This window comes from Eumetopias jubatus, unplaced genomic scaffold (assembly GCF_037043125.1).
Source record: "Eumetopias jubatus isolate StellerSeaLion01/CBP00866 unplaced genomic scaffold, mEumJub1_p1.0 scaffold_11, whole genome shotgun sequence".
Lineage (NCBI taxonomy): Eukaryota > Metazoa > Chordata > Mammalia > Carnivora > Otariidae > Eumetopias > Eumetopias jubatus.
In genome coordinates, this window is record NW_028274817.1 from 114,466,060 (window position 1) to 114,478,118 (window position 12,059).

A 12,059-nucleotide genomic window follows, 5' to 3' on the forward strand; every position below is an offset into this window, starting at 1 on the left:
TTCTGGACATTTCATATCAATGGAATCATATAGTATGTGTTTTGTGACTGAGTTCTTTCACTTATCACTTGGCATAATGTTTTCAAGGTTTACCCATTAGTACTTTATTCTGTTTATTGCCAAATAATACTCCATTGTATGAAAGTGATGTTGTGATTGATGATAGATAATAGATATATATTTGGTCCTTGCCCCCATTTCTAGCACAGAGCTCCTAAAAACCTTTTCTGGGCTGCCTAGTTGGCTCAGTCGGTTGAGCATCCAATTTTTGGTTTCAGCTCAGGTCATGATCTCATAGATAGTGACATCAAGCCCCTCATCAGCCTGCAGGGAATCTGCTTGAAGATTCTCTCACTCTGCCCCACCCCTCAGTAGAACGTGCACAAGCACATGTGTGCAAGCGCGCGCGCGCGCGCGCTCTCTCTCTCTCTCTCTCTCTCTCTTTTTTTCCCTCTCTCTCTCTCAAATAAATAATCTTTTTAAAAAAACCTTGGAACTTCCTAAGTAAAGAGTATGACAGTGGCCGTCCTTTGTTATGTTAATGAGGTGGGTTTTTTAAAACACCTACGGATGGGGGCTGGTTGCCAGGGAAACCAGCCATGTGATTGGAGGGTTGGAACTTTCAGTCCCACCCACTAACCTCTGGGGAGAGGAGGGGCGCTAGAGGTTGAATCAGTTGCCAGTGGCCAGTTCTTTAATCAATCGTGCCTATATAATGAAGCCTCCATAAAAACATGAAAGGAGGGGCAGGGTTTGGAGAGCTTCTGGGTTGGTGAACAAGTGGAGGTGCTGGGAGAGTGGTTAGTTTAGAGAGAGCATGGAAGCTCTGCACCCTTTCTCCATGCCTTGCCCTGTGTATCTCTTCCATTCGGCTGTTCCTGAGTTATATCCTTTTTTTTTTTTTAAGATTTTATTTATTTATTTGAGATAGAAGCAGCGAGAAGAGAGAGCACGAGCAAGGGTCAGAGGGAGAGGGAGAAGCAGACTCCCCGCTGAGCAGGGAGCCCGACTCAGGGCTCAATCCCAGGACCCTGCGATCATGACCTGAGCTAAAGGCAGATGCTTAACCAACTGAGCCACCCAGGTGCCCCAAGTGTTTTTTTAAAAATATTTATTTACTTGAGAGAGAGTGGGCGGTGGGGTGTGGAGGGGCAGAGGGAGAGGGAGAGAGAGAATCTTAAGCAGAAACCCCACTAAGCATGGAGCCTAAATCTGGGCTTGATTATAGGACCCTGAGATCATGACCTGAGCCAAAATCAAGAGTCAGACACTCAACTGACTGAGCCACCGAGGTGTCCCTGTGTGCAGGTTTTTCTTTTAAAAGATTATATTTATTTACTTGCGAGAATGAGAGAGCGAGCACCAGTGGGGGGAGAGGCAGACAGAGAGGGACAAACAGGCTCCCGGCTGAGCAGGCAGCCCAATGCGGGGCTTGATCACGGGACCCTGGGATCATGACCTGAGCCAAAAGCAAACGTTTAACGGACTGAGCCACTCAGGTGCCCCTGTGTGCAAGTTTTTATGTGGACTTATATTTTCATTTCTCTTGGGTATATATACCTAGGAGTCAAATTGCTGGATCATATGGCAACACAATTTTTAGCTTTTTGAATTGCCCAACTGTTTTTCCAAAGCAGCTGTACCATTTTATATTCATACCAGCAGTGTATGAGGGTTCCAGTTTTTCCACTTCCTCTGCAACACTTGTTATTGTCTTTTTGATTATAGCTATCCTAGTGGGTGTGAGTTGGTATCTCATAGTGGTTTTGATTTGCATTTCCCTGATGACTAATGATCTTGAGCATCTTTTCATGTGCTTATTGGTCATTTGTATATCTTCTTTGGAAAAGTGTCTATTCAAATCCTTTTCCCATCTTTTTAATTATTAGTCTTTTTATTATTGAGTAGTAAGAGTTTTTTGCATATTCTGGATATCAGTCAGATATATGATTTGCAAATGTTTTCTCTTATTCTGTGGGTTTATTTTTGCTTTTTTGATGGTGTACTTTGAAGCACACAATTATTAATCTTGATGATATCTGATTTACTTATTTTTCTTTTGTCACTTATGTTTTTGGTGTTATATCTGAGAAATCATTCCTAATCAGAGGGCATGAAGATGTATGCCTATTATTTCTTGTAAGTGTTTTATGGTTTTAGCTGTTACATTTAGGTCTATGATCCATTTTTTTTAAGATTTTATTTATTTATTCCTGGGGGGAAGGCAGAGGCAGAAGCAGGGAGCTTCTCTGCAGGGAGCCCGATGCAGGACTCCATCCCAGGACCCTGGGATATGACCTGAGCTGAAGGCAACCACTTAACCAACTGAGCCACCCAGGTACCCCAGTATATGATCCATTTTAAGTTAATTTTTTTGTGTAGTGTGAGGTAGGGGTCCTACTTCACTCTTTTGCATGTTGTCCCATCTTCAGATGTGGAAAACGACTCTTTCCTCCACTTGCCATTCTTGTCAAGAATCAATTGACCATAAGTGTAAGGGCTTATTTCTTGACTTGAAATTCTAATCCATTATTATAGATATGTATATATCCGTATGCCAGTTCTACAGTTCTGTCTTGATTACTGTAACTTTCCAGTAAATTTAGAAATTGGGAAATGTGGGTTTACCAACTTCGTTCTTCTTTTCCAGATTTTTTTGGCTATTATGTTTGTTTTTTGCATTTCTATATGAATTTTAGGATCAGTTTGTTAATTTCTGGGGAAAAAGGCAGTTGGGATTTTGATAGGAAGTGCATTAAATTTATAGATCTAAAGAATATTTTTAGAATTTAATGAAAATATTTGCTAAACTGAATTGTTATTTTCTGATACTTGTGAACTTTATCCATTCTCATGTAAACTGTTACTATGTTTATTTTATGTTATTGAGTAGAGTAGATCTGTTAAGACCTTTGCTGATAGCACATTGGCATTGATTTATTTATAATGCACATTTCACAAATGTGTTAAATTTTCCCTCCCTAATTAGTTCAATTTACAATAGCATAGTTTTATAGACTATGTATGGAAAGGCAAAGGATGGGGAGAGGGTGATAAGATTTGTTATAAAAGTACCAACACAGCCTGGTAATGAAAGGACCTGTCTTTTGACTGTATATTTGTGTTCCAAAATGTTGTATTTCATGTTCTAATGTGCTTCATCAAGCACGAGATGTTAAATAGATTGGTAGTTTTTGTTGAGTTTTCCCCATAACTGTGTAAACAGATGTAATGAATTTTAATGCCAAAAATTGTTTTTAGGGAGATTAAATTTCTTTTTTTTAAGCAAATATTAGGAGATTGGGAAGTGCTGTTTTAATAAAGAGTATTTTTTTTTCATTTTGAACATGACCTCAAAATCTTATTGTCTTCATAAAACCAAATATGAAGCTTAGAACTGGATCACTTGGCTCTTTCTCTTCTTCTCTCCTCCCAATTCAAAATTCTTGCATCTCTCAATAGCCAGCATTTTCTTAGATCTGCAGTTGGGTTCAACACATTCAACCTTCAGCACAATCCTCTTTGTAGTTTTAGGTTTTTTTTCCCAGAAAATCGGCTTAGTGTGCCAATCATAGCCACTCTGCTGCCTGTCATAATGCTGCTTTCCCTGGGCGTACAGAGCATCCTTGTCCTTCTTGTATTGGGTCATTTTGTGGGGCTGCTGCTTGCCACACCTCTTACGTAAAGTCCAGCAGCTTTTAGGAACATTCACCATGCTTGCAAGAGCACTATCAGCAGGGAAAAGCAATATGAATATTTTGAACGAACCCATTATAATCACCCGAAACTCCAGAAAAACAAATGTATTTGAATGAAAAACAGAGTTACTTTTAAGAATCTAGAATTAGAAACTCAGAGTATGTCTCATGTATATCTGAGATTATGCTAGATTTTATAAAGAAATTGCCAGACCAAATAATTTATTATTTAAGATGCTATAAATTAATCTGGAATATAAAAGCAGTTATTACAGACGTCTTTTTTTTTTTTAAGTGTTTTGTTTTGGGGCGCCTGGGTGGCTCTAAAAGGTGCTACCTTTTAGAAAACAAGTTTTTAACATGATTTTTTTTTCTGATCAAAAATTCTAGCCAGTTCCAAGAATTCAATGTCAACTCGAAATCTATGGTTTCTTTAAGGCACTGTGATGTTAATCCCTCCTTATTCTTGGGTCATGTATACAAGCCCAAGTCCTGCCTGGCTCATTATGCCCCACTTTGTCTCTGTGTAGCTCTGGAAATCCAGCCTGGTTCAAAGTCAAACCAGGGTGCCTGGGTGGCTCAGTTGGTTAAGCGACTGCCTTCAGGTCATGATCCCGGAGTACCGGGATCGAGTTCCGCATCAGGCTCCCTGCTCAGCGGGGAGTCTGCTTCTCCCTCTGACCCTCCCCCCTTCTTGTGCTCTCTCCCAAATAAATAAAATTAATAAAAAAAAAAAGTCAAACCAGTCTGGGTCATAGGTATTTTGAGTTTGTCTTTGCAGCCTAAACTTTCATTTTCTTGTTAGGATCATGAGTGACAGCTTTGTGGTCAATATTTTTAAGACATGTCTGTAGGGGCGCCTGGGTGGCTCAGTTGGTTAAGCATCTGCCTTCGGCTCAGATCATGATCCCAGGGTCCTGGGATCAAGCCCCACATCAGGCTCTCTGCTCTGCTTCTCCCTCTGCCTGCCACTCCCCCTGCTTGTGCATGCTTGCTCTCTCTCTCTCTCTGTCAAATAAATAAATAATTTGACAGAGAGAGAGAGAGAGAGAGAGAGAGAGAGAGAGAGAGAGCAGGAACACAAGCAGAGGGAGTGGGAGAAGGAGAAGCAGGCTGAATTATTTTTATTAATTTTATTTATTTGGGAGAGAGCACAAGAAGGGGGGAGGGTCAGAGGGAGAAGCAGACTCCCCGCTGAGCAGGGAGCCTGATGCGGAACTCGATCCCGGTACTCCGGGATCATGACCTGAAGGCAGTCGCTTAACCAACTGAGCCACCCAGGCACCCTGGTTTGACTTTGAACCAGGCTGGATTTCCAGAGCTACACAGAGACAAAGTGGGGCATAATGAGCCAGGCAGGACTTGGGCTTGTATACATGACCCAAGAATAAGGAGGGATTAACATCACAGTGCCTTAAAGAAACCATAGATTTCGAGTTGACATTGAATTCTTGGAACTGGCTAGAATTTTTGATCAGAAAAAAAAATCATGTTAAAAACTTGTTTTCTAAAAGGTAACACCATTTGATATTGTGAAGCTGTGAAGTACAAGAATAATTTGGGGACATGGCAGCATGAATGACCAGGAAAAGTTCTCCTTCCTGTAATTAGGAAGGTGATATGCTTTGCTCAGAGCAGAGTTCTGGTCCCCTAAGAGGCTTGGGAACTGAGGCAATGGGTCCATCATGTAACCTATTCAGATGAACTTTGTTAGTCCTGGTAAAGAAGGCTGTGCATCATGGTTGAATCGAGGCCAAGATTTTCCCAAGCATATGTGGCCTGTCGTGGCTCATTTGGTTCCCACTCTTCCTGCTGGTCGTATGAAGATGCTGCACAAAGTCTTGCCTTGGATACAACTAGATGGTGCTGAAAGTATTGACACATTTAGTTGGGTTAGACAGGGGCTGATCTTTCTTGTTGGGGTAACTAGAACCAGAATGAACCAGTTTTTATTTAATTGTTAATTCATTATTAATTGAAAGAATGCTTAATGACCACTTAGATTTAGAGATACGGAGTTAATGGGACCTAGGGATCCTGGTCTGGTGGGGAGACCCACATGTCAGATTTCTGGGAGCATGCTGCTATCATTCAGTGAGTGAAGGATTAAGGAAGAATAAGTTTTGGAGGACAGTGAGTTTCATTTGGAGATACTGAGTCGGTGAAGCCTGTGGAACATCCAAGTAGAGATACCTGGTGGACATTTGGAACTATATCTGAATCCCAGGAGAGAAGTCCAAATGGGAAGTCTAGCTTTGTGAGTCATCATTTTATGTATGCTAATTGAAGTCACTGGCATTAAGTCACACAGAGATTGTATAGAGTAAGGAAGAGAAGGATTAGAGCTGAATCCCTTGAGAATCCTTCCATTTCAGTGGTGACCTCTGATGAATACTATTGTCTAAATACATATTGCTCTCACATTGAATTTATATTTGAAAAGCATGAATAAACTTGCAAAAACACATTCAAAGGGAGATTATCACAGCAACTACAGACACTGGACATTTTGAAAGTAAAATTTAAAATTCAGACCAATAATAAAATCCAAAGTATCTTCAGAATCAAAGAGGAGGTTAAAGCATTAGCTATATTAAGGGAATAATATAGATAATGCAGTCAGTTTCTGAACTCAAAGTAAGCTCTAATAATTTTGTTCTTATGGAAACTATGTGATAATATTTGAAGTCAGAACTGTCTGGAATTCATGGTTGAGATCAATATAGAACACTCAAGTAACAAAAGGACCATTCAAACAAAAACTGGGCAAATTAAGAGGTTATCTGGGATCCAGATTATTGATATCTTTGACTGAGATGGGTTGAATTCTTTTTTTTTTCTTTTAGATTTTATTTATTTATTTGACAGAGAGAGACACAGTAAGAGAGGGAACACAAGCAGGGGGAGTGGGAGAGGGAGAAGCAGGCTTCCTGCGGAGCAGAGAGCCTGATGCAGGGCTCGATCCCAGGACCCTGGGATCATGACCTGAGCGGAAGGCAGACGCTTAATGACTGAGCCACCCAGGCACCCTGAGATGGGTTGAATTCTTAAATAAATCTCAGTTATCTATATTATGGTGTAATAAACTTCCTCAAAACTTAGTGGCTTAAGACAATAACAACTTCTTACTTCTCATGGATTCTGTGAGTTGGCTGGGCTCCGCTAGCCCAACTGCATCTGCTAGATGTGGTGTTGGCTGTACTCACCTGGGAGCTCAGCTGGGGCTGGACCGTCCAAGATGGTATCACAGACACATCTGGCCTCTGCTGGAAGGGTTGGGGGCTGGCTAGGCCTTTCTTTTCTTATTTAGTGGCTCAGCCTGAGCTTTTTAACCTGTCAACTGCTTCCCAAAAACACAAAAGCAGAAACTACAAGTCTTCTTTTTTTTAAGATTTATTTATTTATTTTGAGAGAGAGCGAGAGAGCATGCACGAGAGGGAGGGGCAGAGGGAGAGGGAGAGAGAATTCCAAGCAGACTCCATACTGAGCTCAGAGCCTGATGCAGGGCTCAATCTCATGACCCTGAGATCATTGTCTGAGCCGAAACCAAGAGTTGGATGCTTAACGGACTGTGCCATCCAGGCGCCCCAAAACTACAAGTCTTAAGGCCTTAAAGTTCTTGTAGTTCTTAGGAGTACTAGAATGTCCCTTTTGGCTCATTCTATTGACAAACCAAGTTATAAGACCAGTCCGGGGGAAAATAGGCTCCACCTCTTGATCAGAGGAGTGACGTGTGTACAGGGATAGAGGGAATTTTTTGGTGGTCATCTTGGGAAATGATCCACCACAAGAGTTGATTTCCCTTTTCAACTTGGCTGCAAGTCTGAGTAGGATATTATGCTTGGTCCTCACTTCCAGGTGAACACTAAGAGTTCTTGGTGGCATTGTTTTTCCTATAACTTTTTTTTTTTATTCATTTTTAAAATATTTTTATTATTATGTTATGTTAATCACCATACATTACATCATTAGTTTTTGATGTAGTGTTCCATGATTCATTATTTGCATATAACACCCAGTGCTCCATGCAGAACATGCCCTCTTTAATACCCATCACCAGGCTAACCCATCCTCGCACCCCCCTGCCCTCTAGAGCCCTCAGTTTGTTTTTCAGAGTCCATCGTCTCTCATGGTTCATCTCCCCCTCCGATTTTCCCCTCTTCATTCTTCCGCTCCTGCTATCTTCTTTTTTTTTTCTAATATATAATGTATTATTTGTTTCAGAGGTACAGATCTGTGATTCAACAGCACAATTCACAGCGCTCGCCATAGCACATAACCTCCCCAATGTCATCACCCAGCCGCCCCATCCCTCCCACCCCCCACCACTCCAGCAACCCTCAGTTTGTTTCCTGAGATTAAGAATTCCTCATATCAGTGAGGTCATATGATAACATGTCTTTCTTTAATTGAGTTATTTCGCTCAGCATAACACCCTCCAGTTCCATCCACATCATTGCAAATGGCAAGATCTCATTCCTTTTGATGGCTGCATAATATTCCATTGTGTATATATACCACTTCTTTATCCATTCATCTGTTGATGGACATCTTGGCTCTTTCCACAGTTTGGCTATTGTGGATATTGCTGCTATAAACGTTGGGGTGCACGTACCCCTTTGATCCCTACATTTGTATCTTTGGGGTAAATACCCAGTAGTGCAATTGCTGGGTCATAGGGTAGCTCTAATTTCAACTGTTTGAGGAACCTCCCTACTGTTTTCCAGAGTGGCTGCACCAGCTTGCATTCCCACCAACAGTGTAGGAGGGTTCCCCTTTCTCCACATCCCCGCCAACATCTGTCGTTTCCTGACTTGTTAATTTTAGCCATTCTGACTGGTGTGAGGTGGTATCTCATTGAGGTTTTCATTTGAATTTCCCTTTCCTATAACTTTCTAATATATTTTGCTGAAAAAAACCACTGAAAGGAAGTTCATAAAAGCTTATAATTTCCTCTCAAAACAGACCTTTGCCACTAAGTTATCTAAGTTTCTCTCTCTTTTCCTTCCTCTCAGTGTTCCCTAGCTTTCTTTTAGAATCTTAGTCTTCTAATAAAGTAAAGGAATTGTTATATTGTGAAATTCTATGATAATATCTTTCCCAGGTACATGATAGAAGTGTTGGTGGTGCTGGGAGTAGAGGAGGAGGAATATGTTGAGAGAGTTATTTCAGGGTTGGCAGAGCAGGTGGTTTGGGGGACATGATCTATATCATTTTTTTTTAAAGATTTTATTTATTTATTTGACAGAGAGAGACACAGCGTGAGAGGGAACACAAGCAGGGGGAGTGGGAGAGGGAGAAGCAGGCCTCCTGCGGAGCAGGGAGCCCGATGTGGGGCTCGATCCCAGGACCCTGGGATCATGACCTGAGCCGAAGGCAGACGCTTAACGACTGAGCCACCCAGGCGCCCCCGGGATCTATATCATTAACTTGGTGTTCAAGGGTGCCAGTCACCAGTGATGAGGGAGCAGAAGGCAGGCTGAGGGCAAAGCACAAGCTAACACCCCACAACCCAGCCCCCTTGGTGGGATATATGTGACATTCTTCAGGGACTCCTGGCTGCCCTAGGACAAAGGAAGGGGAAAAACAAATGGTTAACTGATAGAGATCACAGTTGTGTAGGACAGGAGTCTCCATCAGTTTGCAACTGTCTTAATGATTTATAAGAAAAAAGCAGTCTCCCGAAACCTATAGACTCAGTTTCCTGGAGCTGTAACATCCCACTTTCTCCTCCATAGATTAGAAATTCTTATATAATCAGTCACCTCTCACAACCCCAGTGCAGCTCTTTATGCCCACGGGTCCTGTCCCCGAGCTTTAATAAAAGCACCTTTTTGCACCAAAGACATCTCAAGAACTCTTTCTTGGCCGTTGGCTCTGAACCCCACCACTTCAAACGACATCAACCACTGCCCTTCTTCAGATGTGAAGTAGGTATGTACCTCCATCAGGAATCTGGAGCTTGGCCATAGGTCTCAAGCAGATTAGGGAGGCTTGAGAAACAATGAGGTTGGATTTGTGAACATTGGCATTTTTCCTGGGTGCTGAAGAGCAGGCAAAGCTTAGTGGTCACATAGCCTAGAGTCAGACGAAGAATTGGAAAGAATGACTCTCAGGTGAAAGTATGACATTCACGGCTTTTGATCTTTTCTTTCTTGCAACATAGTTTTCAAAAAAAGGTTGAGGAGGGAAAGGCGGGGGGCAGAGAGAGAGAGAGAGAGAGAGAGAAGTGTAGTGGTATAGTGGTTTGTAGCACAGACTTTGTGATATTTTAGGAGGTGATATGTGTGATGGTTGGTAGAAAAGAGAAATAGTCAAGGGAGCAGGATGGTGGGATTAAACAGCATGGATGAGAGAGTGACTTCTCAGGTAAGATAGGGAAAAGCTCCTGGGAATTTTGGGATGCCTGAAAACTGGAGAGGAAGAGGGTCCCGAAAGAGGGTTTTAGTAAGAGTTGTGTGGTCTGTGTAGTTTTATCCCTTTACGTAGAGATCGGGGTTCCTGGTTGGAAGATACTTCTTTAACAGTAGAACCTCTCAGGCTCACTGCTTTGATGACATTACCTATCTTAGGGAACTTTGCACCCCACATCTGTACTTGGGAAAATTGACTCTTTTTGCACTATTCTTAAATTCTTGTTTTATTTCTCCTAGTGGTTTCTAATGTAATTTTGGAAAATGTCAGTCTATATCCACTCTGCCCTGGAAATACAAGGAAAAAGATTATCTCTGAGTTGTTGTACAGCTAAAGAGTGTGAGGGAGAAAAGTACTGTGGGGGAAGGTATAGGGGCCGTCAAAATGAGATTAACCAGAAGGTGAATACAAAGCTAGGGAGTGAGAGGGTTGGTTTCTTACCTCAAGTTATCACTTTGCTGCTGTTAAATCCCAGTCAAGAACCTTTCTCTCCCTTTAAGGGTTTTATCTGAGTGCTTTTCTTCTTTTTTCTTTCTTTCTTTCTTTCTCTGACAGAGAGAGACACAGTTAGAGAGGGAACACAAGCAGGGGGAGTGGGAGAGGGAGAAGCAGGCTTCCCGCTGAGCAGAGAGCCTGATGCCGGGCTCGATCCCATCATGACCTGAGCCAAAGGCAGACAGTTAACGACTGAGCCACCCAGGCGCCCCGGGTGAACAAATTTCTTTAGCATAGAAAGTGACAATGGTTCTCAACTATAGCGGGCAGACCGTGTTTAGTTTAGAAGAGTTCCATGTATGATGCTGATACTCTGTTCTCTTCCTTCTCCCTTCCCATCCAATTGAGGAAGACTGCACCACGGATTCTCCACCAGCTACAGAGTAATATTTAAACTCATGCATCAAACATTCAAGAGCCTTTTCTTTTTTTTTTTTTTTAAAGATCTCATTTATTCATTTGACAGAGAGATAGAAGACCACAAGCAGAGGAAGAGGGAGAAGCCGGCTTCCCGCCGAGCAGGGAGCCCAATGCGCGGGGCTCGATCCCAGGACCCTGGGATCATGACCCGAGCCGAAGGCAGATGCCTAGCCAACTGAGCCGCCCAGGTGCCCCGGAAGACTTTTTTTTTAAAGATTTATTTATTTGAGAGAGAAAGAGAGGAGCACGAGCATGTGCTGAGGGAGGAGCAGAGGGAGAAGGGAAAGAGAACCCTCAAGCAGACTCCCTGCTGAGTGCAGAGCCCAATGCAGGGCTTGATCCCAGGACCCCTAGGTCATGACCTAAGCCGAAATCAAGAGTCGGGCAAGTCACTTAACTGAGCCACCCAGGCACCCCTTGGAAGACTTTTGACACACTGAGTCGGGCATGTCACCTAACTGACTGAGCCACCCAGGCACTCCTTGGAAGACTTTTGACACACTTTCTCTTGGTTTGGAGACACTGCACGCTGGTGGTTTTGCTCCCCTCTCTCTGACCATTCTTTCTCTGCCTCTGTGGTTGCATCTTCCATCCAGTGTTGGGATTCTTCAAGGCTTAGTTCAGACCTTCCTCTCTTATCACCATATCCTTTCCTCCTGGGTCGTCTCATCTATGCCCATAACTTCAGTAATTATCTATAAGCCCATGATGGGATGGTCAAACTTAACCAAACTCACGATCATCAGTTTTGAACCTCATCTTCTAATGAATGACACCACCGTTCATTTGATTCCAGAAGCCAGAAACCTAGGATTCATTCTGGCTACTTCTCTCCTTCATTCTTTATTGTGGTCTATTATCAAGCCCTACCAACTGTATCTTTTAAATACCTCTCAGATCTCTGTCCTTTTTCTCTATTTCCATAGCCAGCTCCCTAGGTCAAGCTAGAACTATCACCCAGACCAGTGTAGTGGACTCCTAATTGGTCTCCCAGTGTCCACCCTGGTCTCTTTCCAATCCAGTCTCTACACT

General features: G+C 42.5%; 1 protein-coding gene across 1 annotated transcript; it reads right to left on the bottom strand.

The window, feature by feature from the left end:
* Nucleotides 1-3,391: 3,391 nt before the first annotated feature.
* On the bottom strand, nucleotides 3,392-3,715 carry LOC114200436 (large ribosomal subunit protein eL42-like). Its single transcript, XM_028092559.1, has one exon. The coding sequence runs from the start codon at nucleotides 3,713-3,715 to the stop codon at nucleotides 3,392-3,394; it is 324 nt and encodes a 107-aa protein (XP_027948360.1).
* Between the last annotated feature and the right edge of the window lie 8,344 nt (nucleotides 3,716-12,059).